We start from the raw sequence: 21,251 nt of genomic DNA, 5'->3' as shown, positions 1-21,251 counted from the left end.
TTAATAATGTCTCTTTGAAAAACTGCCAATTGTCTTCAATTGTTTTTCCCCTTAGACTTGCTTCTCATGGGATCTTACCTACCAACTCCCTGAGTTTGCTAAAGTCTGCCTTCTTGAAATCCATTGTCTTTAGTGTGCTGTTCTCCCTCCTACCATTCCTTAGAATCATGAACTCGACCATTTCATGATCACTTTCACCCAAGCTGCCTTCCACTTTCAAATTCTCAACCAGATCCTTCCTAGTTGTCAAAATCAAATCTAGAACAGCCTCTCCCCTAGTAGCTTTCTCCACCTTCTGAAATAAAAAATTGTCTCCAATACATTCCAAGAACTTGTTGGACAATCTGTGCCCTGCTGTGTTATTTTCTCAACAGATGTCTGGGTAGTTGAAGTCCCCCCATCACCACCAAGTCCTGTGCTTTGGATGATTTTGTTAGTTGTTTCAAAAACTCTCATCCACCCCTTCTTCTTGGTTAGGTGGTCTGTAGTAGACCCCCTACCACGACACCCCCCTTGGCTTTTACCCCTTTTATCCTTACCCAGAGACTTTCAACAAGTCTGTCTCCTATTCCCATCTAACCTCAGTCCAAGTGTATACATTTTTAATATATAAGGCAACACCTCCTCCCTTTTTTCCCTGCCTGTCTTTCCTGAGCAAGCTGTATCCTTCTAGACCAATATTCCAGTCATGCGTATTATCTCACCAAGTCTCTGTGATGCCAACAGGACTTAGGACCTGTGTTGATAAAATCAGGGTCTAGAGATACTTGCCAGTGATTTTGCTTTCCGAAGCTTATAAGATGCACAGCTCGGTTTCCTTTTTTTCTCAAATGCTTGCCGGCTGAGGTCTGGGGTAAGTCCTCCTCCTTTCTTTCTACTGCAAAGTGGAAAGGAATAGTGTTAACTGAGAAGAGGAGGAATCCCTACTGAAATACAAAGAAAACTTGAGAGATAACCCAGATCTAGTTCAGGCTTCCTTTGCTAGCAATATCATCTGTCTCCCCAATGCCTTCTCATGCAATGTAGGCTTGAGAGCGCTCTTCTCTGCAGCTCTCGCCATCTGTAACAGTCTTCCTGTATCTCTGTGGCTCATCCACTCTCCTGTTTTCTCCCTTGCCCTATCTAAACCAGTACGCTGCTCTCTTCCATTACTATAATGTAACTCTTTAAAGCATTTTGGGACACAGTTTGTATTAAATAGATTCATAGATTCATAGATTCATAGATTCTAGGACTGTAAGGGACCTCGAGAGGTCATCGAGTCCAGTCCCCTGCCCGCATGGCAGGACCAAATACTGTCTAGACCATCCCTGATAGACATTTATCTAACCTACTCTTAAATATCTCCAGAGATGGAGATTCCACAACCTCCCTAGGCAATTTATTCCAGTGTTTAACCACCCTGACAGTTAGGAACTTTTTCCTAATGTCCAACCTAGACCTCCCTTGCTGCAGTTTAAACCCATTGCTTCTGGTTCTATCCTTAGAGGCTAAGGTGAACAAGTTTTCTCCCTCCTCCTTATGACACCCTTTTAGATACCTGAAAACATGTGCAGTCTATATGGTTTTATAAAAACGTAATAATAAGTCAATATAATGTAACTGAGCTGGTTTTAGAGAAAATACGGTAATTAGTGAATGTAACGTAACTGGGATATGCTTCATGCAAAAGGTCTCTTGTAAGGTATCATTACAAAGCTTATAATCTACTGAGTATGATCATCTGATTTGTATAAATGTACCACTCTTGTATCTAAAACTAGAAATATAAAATGTAACTCTGAGGGCCTATTGTAATTGTGTAAAGTGTGGACCATTAATGATGGTTTGGAATCTTGATGACTCCCATTGTCTGCAGATGGCTGTATTTACCTGTAAGTCTTCCTGTATATGTGTGTGCTGGCAAGTGAGTAATGAAGTCTTGCAGTGACATGTGATCATGTCACCTGAACTGGAATCCATCTTTAACCTGGTGCTTTTCCAGTGAGGGGGGGTGGAAACCCAGAGAGACAAAGAGTTCCCGCCTTATGCAAAAGATATATAAAGGGGGGAAGAGAAGAGAGAGGGAGAGGAGCCATCATGAAGAATCCCCTAGCTACCACCTGAGCTGCAACAAGAGCTGTACCAGGGGAAAGGATTGTGCCCAGGCCTGGAAGATGTCCAGTCTGAGAAAAACTTACTGAAGCCTCTCTGAGGGTGAGATTATCTGCATTTAGTTTGATTAGGCATAGATTTGCGCATTTTATTTTATTTTGCTTGGTAACTTACTTTGTTCTGTCTGTTACTACTTTGAACCACTTAAATCCTACTGTCTGTATTTAATAAAATCACTTTCTATTTAGTAATTCACTCAGAGTATGTATTAATACCTGGGGGAGCAAACAACTGTGCATATCTCTCTATCAGTGTTATAGAGGGCGAACAATTTATGAGTTTGCCCTGCATAAACTTTATGCAGGGCAAAACGGATTTATCTGGGTTTAGACCCCATTGGGAGTTGGGCATCTGAGTGCTAAAGACAAGCACGCTACTGCGAGCTGTTTTCAGGTAAACTTGCAGCTTTGGGACAAGTGATTCAGACCCTGGGTCTGTGTCTGGAGCCAGACGGGAGTGTCTGGCTCAGCAAGACAGGGTGCTGGAGTCCTGAGCTGGCAGGGAAAACAGAAGCAGGGGTAGTCTTTGCACATCGGGTGGCAGCTCCCAAGGGGGTTTCTGTGATCCAACCCGTCACAACCTGAAAACTGCTATCATGTCCCCTCTCAGTCTTCTCTTTTCCAAACTAAACAAACCCAGTTCTTTCAGCCTTCCTTCATAGGTCATGTTCTCTAGACCTTTAATCGTTCTTGTTGCTCTTCTCTGGACCCTTTCCAATTTCTCCACATCTTTTTTAAAATGCGGCGCCCAGAACTGGACACAATACTCCAGCTGAGGCCTAACCAGAGCAGAGTAGAGCGGAAGTATGACTTCTCGTGTCTTGCTCACAACACACCTGTTAATACATCCCAGGATCATGTTTGCTTTTTTTGCAACAGCATCACACTGTTGACTCATATTTAGCTTGTGGTCCACTATAACCCCTAGATCCCTTTCTGCCGTACTCCTTCCTAGACAGTCTCTTCCCATTCTGTATGTGTGAAACTGATTTTTCCTTCCTAAGTGGAGCACTTTGCATTTGTCTTTGTTAAACTTCATCCTGTTTAACTCAGACCATTTCTCCAATTTGTCCAGATCATTTTGAATTATGACCCTGTCCTCCAAAGTAGTTGCAATCCCTCCCAGTTTGGTATCATCCGCAAACTTAATAAGCGTACTTTCTATGCCAATATCTAAGTTGTTAATGAAGATATTGAACAGCGCCGGTCCCAAAACAGACCCCTGCGGTACCCCACTCGTTACGCCTTTCCAGCAGGATTGGGAACCATTAATAACAACTCTCTGAGTACGGTTATCCAGCCAGTTATGCACCCACATTAAAGATACATTAAAGATACAAAATAAAGTTGTATTGTATTGTAATGTATAGATCACACCTCTCTCCCTGCATCTCTCTGTGTGAAATGAAGAGTCAGTCATTTACCAGAAGGCAAAAACAAAGATGCTTTTGAAATGTGGGCTCTGATACTGCACACATTTAATGTACAGGCCATCTTAACTACACAGGCCTGACTCTCCACTCCCAGGCACCTTATGTAGTGACATACACCTGTGCAATCTGGGTGCCAAATATACTGGCAAGGGAGTGGAGAACCAGCCCCATAAAACTAAGCTGGCTTCTAGCCCTTGTCTACGTTCCAAGCTGTACTGATTTAACTAAAGGTGTGTTTTCACACTGATTAGGTTAAACTGATGCACACCCCTGCATGAACACTCAAAATCAATTTAAACCTGGCTTATATCAAGTTAGCATGAGTCGACTCCTTACCAACTTCAACTAAATCAGTATAAATAAATGTTCACCAGGGGTGTGCACCAGTTTAACTAAATTGATTTGAGAACACACCTTTAGTTAAGCCAATGTAGCTTGTAGTATAGACAAGGCCCTAGTCTGCCAGATTCTCCTATGAGTCATTGTTTATACAACCAGAGAAATCTTCTTCTGGTGTGTCCTTATGGAGCTGTTATAAAAGCTAATATAATCAATTGGCAGGATGGGAATTTCCTACACTCTGGAACCTGGATGAAGGAATATTGAATCTGGTTGACAGAAAATTTCCCTACATGATTGTACCAAACCTAGTTTCCTAGGGCTTCAGAGCATTCAGTATGCTGTACCCCATGACCACTTGAAACTTCACACCAACAGCAAGGACACAACTAGAGTCACATGAACACTACAAACAATTTTCTGCAAATATTCATGTGGATTATTCAGCAAATTTGCTTTGACTACATTGATTCTCTTTTATGTTCAGTCTCTGCAAGTAGTCTAGTGAATAATTTCACAGACAGAATTTTCCCCAGAAACAGCAAATTTTAAGGCTATACTTTCCTATTCTGTCCAGATTCTTATACCACACACATCACCATCATAGCTCATCTTACGAACAAACAAAAGCCTAAAAGGAACATTTTGAATTCAAAATCATATGACTTCATGCCAGAAACCTGATTTTAAGAGTTGCACTCATCCATCATGTGACTTGCATATCCTTCAAAACCAACTAACACTGTTCAGATATTGCACATTCACAAGGAACTGCTCACAGACAATCTGAAGACCAAGAACCATTCACAGAATTTATTAGGCACATGACTTTAAATAACAAATTAAGAAAATCAAACTGTTTGCAGACAATTTACGGACCGCCAAAAGGTAAAATCCATCTAAGACGTTATTCATTGTGAAGAATCTGGTCAGCTTTCAACGTTCTGTTGTTCAGGTTCTCCTGGTCCAAAAGCACAGGCTCCTACCACTTGAGCCAAAGAAGAAGCTTAACTAAGCTGTTAAAAGTATTGAGCCTATGAAACATGGTTGGGCAGTACTGATTCCATCCAGTAGAGGGGAGTGACAGCACCCATATGAGCCTATTCATTTAAAATACATTATTAAAAAATAAAAGGATTTATGAAGAAATGAAACAGTGACAGCCCAGTCTTCTACTCAGAGTTTATCCATCTGCCTGTCTCTAACAGGTGGTTTAATTTGCACAGCCATGACAAATGATGGATGAGTGCTGGGCTAGCTGTAGAGAGAGCTGAGTGACAGGGTGTGATGTCACAATGAATAGGTCCAGTGCAATGGAGTTCCCTTCACACGAGAGCGATCCCTGTTCTGTAAGAAGCTGGGCCTAGGCTGTTGACAGAACAATTACTTCATGTAATTATTTTCTTATTGGTTAAACGCTCCGGCACAATATGCAATTGTTTTTAGAGCCTGCCTGTGTCCACAAATGATCTGAGTTAGTGTTGGCTTCCACAGGCCAGAATGAGGGGGCCAGCCTTCATTTCAGCTGACCTGCCATCATGAGAAGTAGCAGGACTCCTTCCTGAGTCATGGGCCACAGACCTGGCAGGATTCCAGCACTGCACTGGAAGCACAATTCTTTATCCATGATAAAATGGGAGAGAAAACTGTTGATTTATTGGCAACAAGCTGCACAACACCAGATGCCTTCCAGCAGAACTGTGCAAATGGATTAAAGAAACTCTCCTGTTCCTTCCCAGTCAGAATGGAGTCAGAGAGATTTTGGTTCCAAGTCTCCTATGAAAATGTATCATTTCATCTTTGCAACATTGCTTAATGCCCTAGAATAGACAAAACCACTCTCACTAATATCTGCCCTCGTTTGTACCTAAGTGAAAGACTACCTGGAAGGTTCAGGTAGAAAACAAGACATAGAAAGAATACCTGAGAGATATCATGATGATGACAGATTACACAGACAGATAAGCATCAGTATAAATCACAGCTATAACTCCACCAAGGAGTTTTGATAATACCTTCCAGGCAATCCATAACTCAACTCCTGCCATCCTTTTGTCTCTCTTCCCACTCTTCCTCACTTCTCCCTCTGTCTCCTTCATTCCCGCCTGACTCTGTGCCATCTTCCACCCCACCCCACATGTCCCAATGCCTCTCATTTAACGTGCTCAAAGTTCTATCACCCCTCTCTTTCATGAAGCCCCTTTATGATTGCACTCCAACCAGTGACCCCCATCAGTCCATTTGTTTTTATACAGATTTGTGCCCTCCTGAGCAGACAGCAAGAAGGGCCCCCCAGAAAGCAGCTTGTTTGTTCCCACTGCCTTACCTGGGCCCAGTGACTGAGAATCGAGTGGAGAAATGGAAGCCCGGCAGGACTCCACCATTAATAGCTGTGCCCTCCGGGACACTGATGGGGAAGGAGTGGATTAGTTGAATGTTTCTGCTACAAAGAGTCGCAGTGAAATTGGTTACAATGTTACCATTTAAATGGCAACAGGTTGCTGAATTAAAACCCCCTATGACGATGAATGGGAGTAGTTCCCACCTCTCTCAAGAACTTTTGTTTCAACCTGTCTGTGGATTCAGGAGGACAGCACAGAATCGGGTCATGGTTAGAAAGTTTTTTTTTCAAACTGTAAAGACTAGAAACATTTTCTTTTCTTAACTCTTAAAAAGGCAGGAGGCCAGATCAATGCAGAAAACAGCCTGGGAGTTTGAGACTTCTGTCTTAGTTTGCTCTCTTACTATGCGACAGCATGCACACTTATGGAGCAATATTAACCATAATCATATGCGAAAACAGAGAGAAGTTACACGGGGACAGAGCAAGGGCTTCATTCACATGCAGATGTGACTTAGACCTCCCCCACAGCACCTGCCCTCTACACCCTGCCTTCCAGGACCAAACCACGCTGCTGACAAATGACAGTTGCATGCTGCTGACATGACCACATGGAGGTTAAAAACAGAGGCTTTACCCAGTGACAGTACCCGGTGCTGGTGTGTCACTTCCTAGGACAATTGGCCTTGAGTGATAAGAAGCTAGGTACGAAGTCTGTATCCATCTGTTGTCCTTGTACTTACATTGCAAGCGCTTTGGGGGCAGGAACTGATTTTTTGTTCTGTGTTTGTACAGTGTCTGGTGCAGTGGGGTCCTGGTCCATGCCCAGGGCTATGCTAATACAAACAGTAAATAATAGTAAGTAACTTCGACCCTGCGGGAGTGCCTGGTTTGCTTCCACAATAATTTCCTTGACTGATCAGGGAACAGAATAGCACAACATAGTCTCGGCCAGTCTTCCTGAGCCTAAAGGATGGTGGTCACGATATACAGCCTCAAGGGTGAATAGCTCAGAGAAGGGTCTGCAGCAGTGGATTCTGCCAGTGATCGAGCCAAGGAAAAGAAATACCTAACTATGGGTTACCCAAGTGAAAAGTCACATTGATACCTAAACCAGCACACCTGTGCTACTGCGTAACCAGAACAGGCATTATGGAGACGACCACGTGGTAAAAATAACTTACAGCTTAAGTGATATTAAAGGGAGATCTTTGATAAACAAGCAAATCTCATGGAATTCATTTCTCTCCTTGAAATAATCCCTGGTAATTACAGCTGGGCTTGGTAGAACATTACACACAAAATAGCACAAATGGTTCACAGGTTCAAACCCTGCCCAGGAGGAATAAATACTCCCTATACTTATTCCACCATTAGCGACTCAGAACCTGTTCCATCTGTGTGAATGTTGTAGACACATCCCTTAGCCTCACTGTGTCTTTAGATTGTAAACCCTTCAAAGCAAGACTGTCTCTTGATTTTGTACAGCACCTAGTATAACATGGTCCTGATCCAGACTGACTAGTGTAAATCCTACCAGAGTATAAATATTTACTACTACAAATAAAAAATAATAATACCCATCTGTAAGGACAAGTATCTCGGTTAAAGGAGGTTAATAAAGTCTTCAGTCAATTCTACCAAGAAGGATGGGACTGGGCTTTTGAAAGGTGCTAAAGAAAGAAGGTGAAATTGAATGCAGAAAGCTCTTTGAAGCAATGTTAAACCCTAGGACGAGGTGATGCAGATTAAGGATAATGATCCATAATAGGATTTCTCTAGGAGATGGGGAATTTCTGAAATGTCCAGGATGGGTCCATCCAGCATAACTATTTTCAAAAAGAACCAAGGCAAGTACATTAGCATTAGCCCATACGGGTACTAGGTAGGACTGAAACTCACAGTGGCTATGCACCTAGGGTGAAATTCACCACTGCAGAGGGCCAACACAAGGTCAATGAACTTTGAGGGTTTAATTGGGACTTACCTGGTTTACCGGACTTTTGTTGGCCCACTGCAGAAGGAGGAATTTCTCCCCAGATGCATAGCTGGGGGTGGGATTCAAGACACTCTTGAGCCTCTTTTCCCAGGAACTGCTGCACAAGGACAGTCCAGTGGTCCAGCTGAGCCATTATTCTTTCTCCAATAATAGCCACTGCTAGATGTGTCAGAAGAAACCATGAAGCTGCCCTAATGCGCTTTGCTGTGAGTTATTATACCATGGGGGAAAGTGTCTTTCTGACCCCAGGAGGTGACCAGATAACGCCCTGAAGCACGAGGACTCATTGCTCCTGTAAGTCTATCCTAGACAGTGTAACTGCAGCTGCTAGTCGTTTTTTTTTAGATACACCTCTACCTCGATAGAACGCTGTCCTCGGGAGCCAAAAAAATCTTACCACGTTATAGGTGAAACCGCGTTATATTGAACTTGCTTTGATCCACTGGAGTGCGCAGCCCCGCCCCCCCCCCGCCCCCCCGGAGCACTGCTTTACCGCGTTATATCCAAATTCGTGTTATATCGGGTCGCGTTATATCGAGGTAGCGGTGTATATGCATGTAAATCTCTTTTGAGCCATCATGGTCCCACATCGATAATGTGTTTAGTAGCTTCCCAGCGGTATGTTTATTTTTCTCTGTTAGTGAGAGCTGCACAATCCCTTAAACCTTGCTGCATTATTCAGAAATGCCCCTGAGCAGACACCAATAGCCTCCTTCTTCCTACTAGGGCCAGCTACCTTTACCATGCCACAGAAAATGTAGAAAGGAAGGACGGGAGCGTCTTACGCCTGCCTCACTTGCTCGATCGGATCGTAGTTGTCTAGGTAGTTGAATCGGACAATGTCAGTGGGATGTTTATCCGAGGACCGCCATGGTGGGAGCTCTTTTTTCTCCTTGTCTGTCCTCTTTCCTATCACAGATGCTGATTGGAGAACTGAGGAAAGGGATAGTTTTGTCTCTGGGACGTCTCTTGCTATTGGCTGGACATCGATGACCACAAATTCATCTTTTGGAGGGGTCTAATGGGAGAGAGACGGATGGGGGAAATAAACCTCAGTACCCAGCCACATTCCCACCCATTGGGCATAGTTAGTAATGAATCTCAAAACAAAGAAATTACTATCGGGGAATGCACGGCCTCCCAACTGACAGATCTGCCAGCTTTGGGGGAGGAATACGAGGGTGCTGTCTAATGGTATCTTATGACACGTGGCATCTGGAGACAGAGAGAGAGAGAGAGTGAGTCACCATCTCCACACCCAAAGAGCAGGCCAATGTACAGGCATTTTGTTTTTCCCACACCCCAGTCTCCTATAAAGTCTTGGAAGGAATGTAATTAAAATCACTGCCCCCCTCCCCAGAGCTTAGCTGATGGGGGCGGGGATGATGCTGGGATCTCTTCTCTCTCCCTCTGCTGTGGGGAGACCCAAATCAAGGCAGGGAAGGGGAGGAGTGTATTGGGGGGAGGGGCACAGGGCCCAAAATGCAGGAGGGTGAATCTTCACAACATTACCCCAAAGGGCAGGTGGGGGGAATAGGGGGAGGCATTGGGGATGGGAGTCAATGGGACCAATCTTCCCTCCGTGCTAGTAAGAGCTTGACTCGACTCCCCATGAGGATGAGAGAGTGAAGCAGCATATTGCATGGTAATGAATGATATCGAGCACCAAGCAGTAATTTTAAGTAGTGAATCCTCTTTTGGTTTGACAAGTGTGATACTGTCCAGCGAGAGGCAAACCAAAAGAAGCAACCCTGATGCTCAGATATTCTCTGCTTCCATTCCATGTCTTCCAGAGCGACAGAGATACCTTGGGCCTTGTCACATGAAGCTCCTTCACCATCTCAATGTAGTGTTTCTTCCAGATTCCCTGCTCAAAGGGGGTCGGAGAGAAGTTGATGTACCAGCCAAAGCGCAGGCACTTAAGCATCCAGAGCTGATCCAGCTCCGTCAAGTACTTCCAGTGCCAGCTCACCTGTGAATGCCAAAGGCGTAACGATTTCAGCTTACACTCTCATGTAACATCAAGCAGACTGCGAGCCCCACCATGTCAACCACTTGCAAGAGAAGATCACAGGTCTTGGAACCCAGCAATGCATTTAATTTAAATGGGCAGGGACTGCTTACTAGGGGTGTAATTCACCCCTATGCAGAAGGCCAGCCCCAGACACTTCTTAAATCCCACTTAAGCCCCACTGGTATGGCCCATGTGCCTGATGCATGCTGAGGCGCGCATGAGACACATGGGCCCCGTTAGTGGGGTGTAAGTGGCATTTACATGGGGCAGAGGCCTTGCACCAGCTGGCCCTCTGCACTGGGGTGACCCTCAGAGATTACAGGTCAGGAGGGAAGAAACCAATTTGCCCAAGGAAACATCCCTGCGTTGCCACCACATGAACAGATTCCAGCCTGAACAAATCCTTCAGTATTTTCTATCTTAAAAAAACAAGACCCCCAAGTTGGACTGGCCAGTTCTGAAGGTTTTTCACCAGGGCTGTGTGCTACTATATACTTTCCCAGGCATTTACTTTGCACATGGCATATCTTCAAGCCTGAGGCTAAATGCACCATTAACTTACTTACTCATTAGTCACTGAGCTATCCCTCCACTACTGACACTGCTGAGGCCCTCCTTTCTGGGGAAGTCATTTCTTCCTCCTGGCACTGAGCGTCTTATTCAGAAGCTCCACTTTGAGCATTTCTGCTCCCCCGAAGCCAGCACACAGCACAATACTTGCATTTCAAAAGATTTTTAAAGCAAGATAAGACAAGACAAGACAAGAGGGCAAGATTTTCAGAAGCAGCTATTTATTTTGGATGCCCAACTTCAGATGCCTTAAAGGGTTTGATTTTCAGAGAGTGCCAAGCCTTCACCTTTGGAAAAATCAGCCCTTTAAGGTGTCACGAGTTGGGCTCCTGAAAATGGAGGCACCCAAAAATCACTAGTCACTTTTGAAAATCTTGGCCACAATGTTTACACGGTCTTAAATCCTAGAATCATTGAAATAGAGATCATCTAGCCCATTCCTCCATGGTCTTGCAACAATTCTGTGTACTAGATTATATGGCCAAATAATTCCCTCTACATTGGCACTTATAAAGAGTCTCTTGCACTGTTATGAAGACCACTGGCACAAGTATATTGTAAAAATCAGGTGCTTCCTTACAGGTCCTCTCAAGTCTCAACTAACTTGAAAGTAGCTTTTACGTTCCAGATACGTGCTGCTTTTTACCTGTGCACATCGACAGAGACTCCTGGGGTCCAGGAAAGAAAAAATGTATAAAGACAACACTCTGGGAAGCTTTGTGGTGAAATCCAGGGCTTCAACTGGAACTCGGTCCTGCAACTGCTTAGAACAGAATTTCTGCTGCGCCAGGGAGCAGCGTTCCAACAAATCTATCAGGATCCTTCGCCTCTGACCATCTGTCCACTTGTCAAACTGAAAAAGGGAAACGCAGGTTTTGTGGCACCAGAGATACAGCTTTTTAAAAATAAGATTAATATTCAAGGCAAGGTAAACGCAAGTACATATGCCATCGCTTCTGGTGAATCATTCCAGGGCAAAGGATGTGGAAATCACAGACAAATGTAAAGGCTAAATGAAAAGAAACGGCAAATGCATGCAACATGTGACTTAACGTCTTTAAAGATCCATTTTCCAGGGCACAAATCTGGAAATACTTGTGTATGTAAGGCTCTTTATTCCCAACAGTAGTCCTGGCTGTTGACTTCCATTGGACTACTCATGGAAGTAAAAACATTCATGTATATAGTGTTTAAAGCCACAGGACACCTCTGTGCAGTAGAAAAATACTATTATGCCCATTTTAGCTAAAGGGAACTGAAACATAGAGAGACTAAGCCCAGATCCTCAAAGGTATTCAGGCTGTTAACTTCCACTGAAATCAGTGGCCTAAACAAGGTCACATAGAAATTCTGTGAGGGAGCAGGGACTTGAACCCACATCTTCAGCTAGGACCCTAACCTCCAGCCTGCCTCTCCTTAGCACCTCCAAGACAACATGCCTGTGACAGATGTGTACGGAGAGGGTTAAAAAGTTCTGGCCTTACCTGTGGGAAGACAAGCACATTTAGGTAATCAATCTATCACAAATTCATTGGTACAGAGAGCAGTAAAGTGAGACAGTCCATAAGCAGAGCTGGGCTAGGGACGTGTAGACAGGGTTAGTACAGCGACAGCCATGAAGTAGGTTTTTCTTTTTGTAAGCGGTAAAAGATGGAAAGGGACAGCATAGCAGGAACTTCCTGCTGGGAATGACTCAGTCACAGGCAATCCTTGCACTTCAGGTCAGAAAATTCAAGGTCAGCCCTGCCCCATACAAAAGGACAGCAAAAAGTGCCAAACGTTAGAAAACATGTAAGAAGACCATTCCACAAACAGTTGGGACCAATGGGAATCCCATGGGAGCTTGTAATCATTACAAATGCAGTATTTAAAGATGGTATTCTAGGGCTGAAATGCTTCTTACCAGATTTAAAACTGATTACTACTCAATCCTGTCCCCTATCAGCAGAAATAACACCTGTTCTCCATGCGTCTGAAGAAGTGAGGATTTTTACCCACGAAAGCTTATGCCCAAATAAATCTGTTAGTTTTTAAGGTGCCACTGGACTCCTACCTGTTCTCCAAATCAGCTCACTGAGAATGAAGCTTTCTGAGTTGTCTTTGGGGTGCTGCTTGACCTATTATGTTCTTAAACTTTTCCAGCACTGAGGACATATTCTCTATTGGCCAAACCCTGAGGTCTTTACTTGCTTTACTTAACTTCAATGGGAATTTGAAGTTCTCACTTAAAGGTGATCTCAAGGAAATAAATAATAGGTTTGTTCCCTTGTGATGGATAAGAAAGACTTAACTTACTGGGTTTTTTTTCAGCTGGATTTTTATATTAGAAATTCTACCCTGTTTTTCTTGGAAGATTCTATGGATACCTGGAGAACTGGTGGGATTATGATAATAGAGACACATGCAGATGAAACCTGATTAATTTAGAAGGAAAACAATTTATTTTCAGACTGTTTAAAACTGTTGTTTGATTGTTTTTAAGATTTATTTAATTCACTTATGTGAGAATCAGAAAAGATGCCTTTGTTAAAGATTCAATCAGCCTACTCCTTCTCACAAACACATCTCTAAGATCTCCAACAAGTCCTCCTGCAGAACCAGAAAAGGACAGAACTGGCATTCCTGACAGCTCCAAAATAAGGTACAAAACAAGCAGAAAAAGTGCCCAAACTTTAAGGCTTTTTTATTCATCATAAAGAAGCAAAGCAGGTAACCAACCCATTTCCCCCTCTTTGCATATTACATTAACTCTAGTGAGATTTTGCCAGAGTACTAAGTAAAAAGTGAAGAGACACCTCACAATTTGCTCCTATAAAAACATGTTAGCTGAGATGATAAAACTGTCAGTCAATGACAATTCCCAATTTTCTATTCAATATAAATAATAAAGACAAAGTGCTAACTAGTTTACTGTCTTCCACACCAGCAGCTTGGTTTGAAGTGATTGGAACAAATGTAGCTCATTCTTTAATGGATCAGGAAGTTTGCTCCTAATTCACTCTTTACGTTCTCTCATAATTTTGGAATAAAGAATAACTTCAGTATCCCCAGTTGTCCTAACTGTTTTGTTGATGGATTTGCCAGCAGACTTCTGTACTTGCATTTTAAATGGACGCTGTCCTGAAATTAATGCAATATGGTCAGCCGCACAGGAAGCACACCGCTTCTTTTCCAAGGTGATATATTCAGCAGCAGCAGAGCAGTTAAGCATGCATAATTTGTCCCTTTTTTCAGTATTAACCATATAAGAATGACACAACTCTTACCCTTGTTTACCTTCCGCCACAGCTCCTCCTCTTGCATTTGATTACATTAACCCAACCAGTTTAACTGGATTAGTCTTTGCAAGGTGCTGCACCTTCTCTATTGCTCTAATGCTAAATATTTTCCCCTTTCTTGTGTCTTCTTCCAAGCACATGAGAACAAGGACTCCACTAGGACTATGTGATATAAAATTATTTTGGATGTTGCACTAGTGAACATACGGCTCTCTGTCTGTAATTCTGCACATATACAATACCACAGCACGTCAATAGCGACAGCACCAAGGAGGACCTTCAGGACTGAAACAGAAGGGTCTCTCTCTCTCTACCACTTGAGCTGAAGGAGAGCTCCTTTCAAGTAGCAAGCTGTTACAGTTCCTCAGGCTAACCATTAGAGGCAGACATGATCACATGCACATGACATACTAGCTCACAGGAGTTAGAACAGTGGCCTGGTCCCCACTAAGCCCCCACTTCGGACTAAGGTACGCAAATTCAGCTACGTTAATAACGTAGCTGAATTCGAAGTACCTTAGTCCGAACTTACCGCGGGTCCAGACGCGGCAGGGAGGCTCCCCCGTCGATGCCGCGTACTCCTCTCGCCGAGCTGGAGTACCGGCATCGACGGCGAGCACTTCCGGGATCGATCCCAGAACATCGATTGCCTGCCGCCGGACCCTCCGGTAAGTGAAGACGTACCCAGTGATACATCCACTTGTGGTTCCCGAGCCTCAGTTTTTCTTTAATGCACCTCCTGCGGCTCTTTGCAGCACATGATAGTAAAACATTGTGTGATTTAATTATTAATCAATCTAAGTCAGTAACCAATCAGGATGTTTTTACTATGTTATTAACCAGTTGTAGAATACTTGGTCAGTCATTTTGCTGTGAGAATCATAGGCACTGACTTCACCTCTTTCCCATGGGTTCTTAACTCCCCATCTGCCCCCAGCCCCACCCCTTCCCCAAAATCCCCGCCTGAACTCTGCCCCTTCCCTGCCAATATTCCAACTCCTTCCCCAAATACCTGCCCCGGCCCTGCCTCTTCCCCATCTCCTCCCCTGAGCAAGCCATGTTCCTGCTCCTCCCCCTCCTTCCTGGAGCGTGCGAACACTGCCATATAGATGTTTGGCAGTGGCCGGGCAGAAAACACTGGGAGGTAGGCAGAGGAGCACAGACACGGCATGCTCATACGAGGGGGAGGAGGAGGAGAAGAAGGTGGGGCAGGGAGTGAGGGGAGCTTGGCTGCCAGTGGGTGCAAAGCACCCACTAATTTTTCCCCGTGGATGCTCTTTTTTCCCGTGGGTGCTCCAGCCACGGAGCACCCACAGAGTCGGCACCTATGATGAGAATAATTATATATCTATGAGCGAGTGTGTATGTGTGTGTGTTTTTGTGTGTGTAAATGAAACAATAAATTCACACTACTGCGGCTTTTTTGGGTAATGCTGATTGCTAATTTCGTTCCTGAACCGCTGAAGTCTGAGTATCACTGAGTTAGAATCACATGCATTCAGGCACTCAAACCTAGGACTGGATTCTGCAGCCACTGTGTCACATTCTAGCAGAGACAAACTCTCTCATCTCCTGTGCCAATCACCCCCACTCAACCTCACTGTAAAGACTCTTTGGCCTGGTCCACACTGACCCCCCACTTCGAACTAAGATACGCAACTTCAGCTACGTGAATAACGTAGCTGAAGTCGAAGTACCTTAGTTCGAACTTACCGCAGGTCCAGACGCGGCAGGCAGGCTCCCCCGTCGACTCCGCATACTCCTCTCACGGAGCAGGAGTACCGGCGTCGACGGCGAGCACTTCCGGGATCGATTTATCGCGTCTAGACAAGACGCGATAAATCAAACCCAGAAGATCGATTGCTTACCGCCGGACCTGGAGGTAAGTATAGATGTACCCATAGACTGTAAGGCCAGAAGGGACCATCATGATCATCTAGTCTAAACTGCACATTGCAGGCCACAGAACCTCACCCGCCCACTCCTGTAATAGACCCCTAACCTCTGGCTGAGTTACTGAAGTCCTCAAATCATGATTTAAAGACTTCAAGTTACACAGAATATACCATTTACACTAGTTTGAACCTGCAAGTGACCTGTGCCTCATGCTGCAGATAAAACCCGGGGTCTCTGCCAATCTGACCTGGGGGAAAATTCCTTCCCAACCCCAAATATGGCAATCAGTTAGACCCGAAGCATGTGGGCAAGACCCACAGCCTGACACTACAGAGAATCCTTTTTTGGTCATTCAGAACCCTCCCCATCTACTCTCCCATCACCGGCCATTGGGGATATTTGCTTTTAATTGCAGTGTAAGCCTACCTTGAGAGGGGGACAAAAGTGGCTTTTTGAATTCTGGAGGTGGCTGGGGACGATTGCTATGCTATCCATACTTCCCATGGAGCTGTCCAGCAGCATGGAATAATCAGAGCCCAGTGCATTCTGGCCATGTCTCCTCCCAAACCCAAAGTGCTCCAGCCATGCCGCTCACATGTCCTTATGCCATGAGCAGAGCAAGGGGTGGCCTACGTTTTTGTGTTTTACACTCACTTTTCACAGGTGTAAATATTGTTGAAAGGTGCAAGGCAGTGCAGAATCAAGACCAAAGGAACTAAGCACATAAGCAAAGTTACTAACGTACCATTTGCAGTGTCAGATTTTTAACCTTTCAGAAGATTGCATTGCATTTTGGGAGAAGGGGGCTTTAGTTTTTCAACTTTTACAGCCCGTGGCTAGTAACATACATGCTAAACCGTTTGTATTTTTCCTTTCAGATTTTCTGGGAACATTTTAAAACAGAAACTGCAATTTTCAAAATTCAATTTTTGTGTTTGGCAGTTGTTGAGCTCTGGTGCAAACAAGTATTTTTGTACAATCAGAACTTAATATTTTATTTCCTGAAACTGGAGTACATTCTTTATTATCTAAACATACATGTGCCAAATAGCTACACAAGGCACGTTTCCTGTAATTGTGAACAGTCACAATGAACTTAAATACAAAATATTTGTCCTTAACAGACCAGTTTATTCACAAAAGTTTTTAACACCTGTGACCTTTTAGACTTATATAGCTACACTACTCAAACAGTGCTATTACGCTAGAATTGGAGATCACAACACAGTGGAGATAAGCATCATCATTTTTATACTTCTATTTGACTTGTATATCTAGGGGGCCACATACCCGACACCTATTATTCTGGCTACATTTTGAAAAAGTGTTGAATGCAGCTCAACCATGCAGTTATGGTCATTGAAGATGACAAATATACATAGCTGAATTCATTCTCACTGAATGCTTCTTTCTTGTGTGTTTATTTCTGTTCATCTGGCACAGGATGAACGTTACAGGTGCTCTTCCAGAACTGTTCCATTCATTTGATTTTCCCTTACAGGACAGGAAGGGTTCTCCAATGGTTAGAGTGCTAGTGTGGGACTTGGGGAGAGTCGGGTTCAGTTACCTTCTCTGCTACAGACTCTGTGTGACCTTGGGAAACTCATTTAGTCTCTCTGTGCCTCAGTTCCACATCTATAAAATGGGGATCATAGCACTACCCTGCCTCACCAGCATCTTGTGAAGATAACACTAAAAGACTGAGAGGTACTCAGGTAACATGGCCATATAACTATCATGGATAAATCACACTTATTATATATCTATTTCCAGTGTTAGAAAGCCTTCCAGGCCTTTTATAGCACTATCTAAACATCAGTAAGGCTACGTTTTAATCACAGATACTTTTAGTAAAAGTCATGGACAGGTCACAGGCAGTAAACAAAAACAAAAATAAACACGGGAACCATGGCCAATGGGAGCTGTGGAGGCGGTGCCTGCAGGCGGAGGCAGCACGCAAAGCCACCTGGCCACGCCTCCGCCTACGAGCTGAGCAAGGGGGATGTTGCCGCTTCCGGGGAGCCCCCGCAGGTAAGCGCCATCCAGAGCCCGCCTCACCCTATCCCGTGTCCCAACCCCCTGCCGCTTCCCACACCCAAACTCTGCTGCTGGTGGGGGATAAGGGCACGGTGGCCCGAGATTGCCCCAGCAGAAGCTGGTGCGACTGGCACAGGGACTGCCTGAGCTGCCCCTGAGCCAGGCGTACTGGCCGCTGCAGAAGTCATGGAGGTCATAGAAAGTCACAGAATCCATGACTTCCATGAAACTCGCAGCCTTAAACATCAAACATCTTTGCTGAAGACTTCTTCATAAACTTTTCTTTGGGCTTTCCATCCCATTATAAATCATTCTAAATACCGGGCCAGATTTCTCAAATTCATGATCCCTCCGAAGTTATGCCAGGAATGAATTAGCCACTTTATGTTTCACCTGAGGTTCAACAGTACACTCTGTCCATTTCTGTCACTTATACCCTGAAAATTAGTCTCATTGTTTGAAAAGTGAAATGTGTTTAAAATTCACATCCCAGTCATCTCTTCCTTAGTTCTGAAACCAACACATACATTTAAAGAGAAAACCTCACCCATTTTCCAAGCAAGGCTCTTCTTTCTTCAAATACCTGTTTAAAAAAAAAACACAACAACACAGAAACAAATAAAATAAAACACATAGAGGTGATTCAGTATGTCTCAGGGAAAAAAACCCAGCTTGAAAAAGAATCTACATATCCTGTAAAACATGAGTCCTTGGTGCCGCCATCTGGTCCTTGCAGGGAAATTCTTACACCGATATGGAGTCCACAGAAGTCAATAGGATCCACATGGGTCCACCTATTCCATTCACACTGATCAGGGCCTTAAAGGGTTCATTTGACAGTTATACCCTTTATTCATATGAGGGCTTGTTTTTTTTAGTGAATACAGCGCTCCCGAGAAGCTCCTGTCTGAAGAGACTACCACTCAGAGGCACAATTAGTGCCAAGTGTAGTGGTGGTTTTGTGATGTGGGCACTTATCCACTAGGACACAGACTGAAAGCATCAGACTCTTGCCTTCATCACTCAGGAGAGTGCACTGGAAAGCATAGAATACAGTAGCTATTCTGTCATAAGGATCAAAGGGGAGACGCTCATTCACTCAACTCACAAGTGCACATTGAAACAGTTACTAACCATAACTAGGAAAATATTATTCATCATTGCAAACTCCAAACATGTTGTTTTGGCAGCCAGCAAGAAAGACTCCTGCAGAGAAAGACAATATCAGTGCTGACATTTGGTACAGTCCAACTGTCAACCCTAACTCTGACTCTCTCAGCAGGGGTGGAAAAATGACATTTATTTTCTTTGCATGTTTCCAGTTATTATTTGTTTTGTTTTATTTGCACGAGGCACTTGGCAATATAAGAGGCCCTCTAGTAAGCCTTTTATTGGCTCAACTTTGAAAACATTTGCCACAAGAAAATGATATATAGTCAAAGATCTAAGTTTTGGTTTGGAAAATTTAAGTGAAACAGGGGAGTTATTTCATAGCTGAAAGCAATGTTAATGGCCTCTGATCAAAGAAAGATACCGTGTTTGCTTTCAGTACTCTTAGGAATACAGCTGAGCCAATTCTGCCAAGAAGCCCTGCTTACTCCAGGCATCTGGAAACAAATTACCAGAAATCAGTATAATTGTCCCCTGGCTTCTCCTCCTCTTCCACATCAGGTTTGAGCTTCTTGTCCTCTCTTTCAAGGCTTTGCAAGACTCTGCTTTATCTTTACTCTGATCTTCTCCGACTCCTGTCCCTCACTGCCTTCTTTACTACAAGTCACCATCCTAAGCATCTATTTTCTCTTCTCCAATCTCTTTCTACTTTACCTCTCGAGGTTCCTTCCAGCCCCACATTTCTATGATTCTATCATTAGGACTTCTACTCTGCCCCTCAGGACTCAAAGTTCCTTTCTCTTCTCACTCTGATCCCTTTTAAAAGTGCAGAAGATCAGAAAAATGACTACATAAAAATGGCACTTTCTCTTTTGACAGATCTGCTCCCTGTGTGTACGGAGAGTAGTATCTCTTAGTTTTAGTGGTTATAAATATATTTTTTCTATTTTTCCTGCTGTCAGCCCTGCAGAACCAGCAGAGGTATGGGAAAGCAGATTATATTCTGGAACGTTATCAAGGGAATTCTTAACTAAATTCTGATGAAAGAATATTACTGGTGATGATGTGTGTGAAGGCCCAGCTGCACTTGTCCCAGCTATAGCTGGTAGGGTTTAAAATTAGTGAAAAAATTATTTTTACTCGTAAACTGGGCACCTCCTTAAGACTTCTAACATATCTGGCACCCTTGGTGGGAATCTCAGCAGAGTGGCCACGCACCACGAACCTCTCTGGTCCAAGATGAAGCACATTGACCATTTGGTGAAGCCTGCACTGCCCTGTCTGTCCTGTACTTGTTCTGTGGCTCAACTGAAGACTTCAGCCCCTAAGGATATCAGTCCAGCACCTTAAACAATTCAAAGACATTTGTAGTTTTAAAGTAACCCAAGTGGCAAGAAAATAGAAGAAAAGACACAGGGAATTCTATTTTGACAGTTTATGCACAATACAGCATAAATTATTATTACTGAGCTAAATCCTCTTTAAACAATTATTACTGATTCCTTACTCAGGCAAAACTCCCAGTGACTTCCATGAGATAAAGGACTTGAAGATTTGGCTCATCCGCAGTAGAAAAATCTACCTTTAAATAATAGGATGGATTCTAACTATGGGACTATATCATTCTTGACTGACTTGCATTAAAGTCTCCTCACATGAGTAAGGGAAGCAGGATTTGGCTTATATCTGACTCAGCTGTATGGGACTTACCTTGTCATTCATAAGCTGATGGTTCAGAGGTGTCCAGGTGCTCATCTTGGTTTGCAGTTTGGGGCCATCCATGTTTTTGGGAGGTGCAAATGCCATCAGGAAGGCAAGACTGCAGGCCACCCTGATATCCTTCTGCAGACGAGGCTACAACAATTAGAATAAAAGACCAGCATTATTTCTGTGATGCCCCATTGCAGATGCTAAAGCACATGTTAGTGAAAACCATGAATTTAATCAAGAAGGAATGTAGAAGTGCCATGGCATAGCAATGAGTCAAGTAAAACTCTTCCTCATAAACTTGAATCCTGCAAAGTAAAGTTAACATTTCTTATAGAAAAGGACAATTCTATGGTTTTAGAAGCTTTTATGAT

The 21,251-nt window shown here is 43.7% G+C and overlaps 1 protein-coding gene across 1 annotated transcript in view; it reads right to left on the bottom strand.

Annotated features, from left to right (window-relative positions):
* Nucleotides 1–21,251, bottom strand: part of FBXO16 (F-box protein 16) — a 47,292-nt gene that overhangs the window by 17,756 nt on the left and 8,285 nt on the right. Inside the window, exons 2-7 of the mRNA XM_054021508.1 lie at nucleotides 20,881–21,024; nucleotides 18,608–18,643; nucleotides 11,496–11,702; nucleotides 10,073–10,237; nucleotides 9,051–9,283; nucleotides 772–877 (exon numbers count right to left, since the gene is read on the bottom strand). Of these exons, the coding sequence (XP_053877483.1) occupies nucleotides 772–877; nucleotides 9,051–9,283; nucleotides 10,073–10,237; nucleotides 11,496–11,702; nucleotides 18,608–18,643; nucleotides 20,881–20,976 (843 nt within the window). The 5' untranslated portion in view covers nucleotides 20,977–21,024. The remainder of the gene's footprint in view (nucleotides 1–771; nucleotides 878–9,050; nucleotides 9,284–10,072; nucleotides 10,238–11,495; nucleotides 11,703–18,607; nucleotides 18,644–20,880; nucleotides 21,025–21,251) is intronic.

Source organism: Malaclemys terrapin, chromosome 3 (assembly GCF_027887155.1).
Source record: "Malaclemys terrapin pileata isolate rMalTer1 chromosome 3, rMalTer1.hap1, whole genome shotgun sequence".
Taxonomy (NCBI): domain Eukaryota; kingdom Metazoa; phylum Chordata; order Testudines; family Emydidae; genus Malaclemys; species Malaclemys terrapin.
This window is presented reverse-complemented; position numbering and strand designations above follow the sequence as displayed.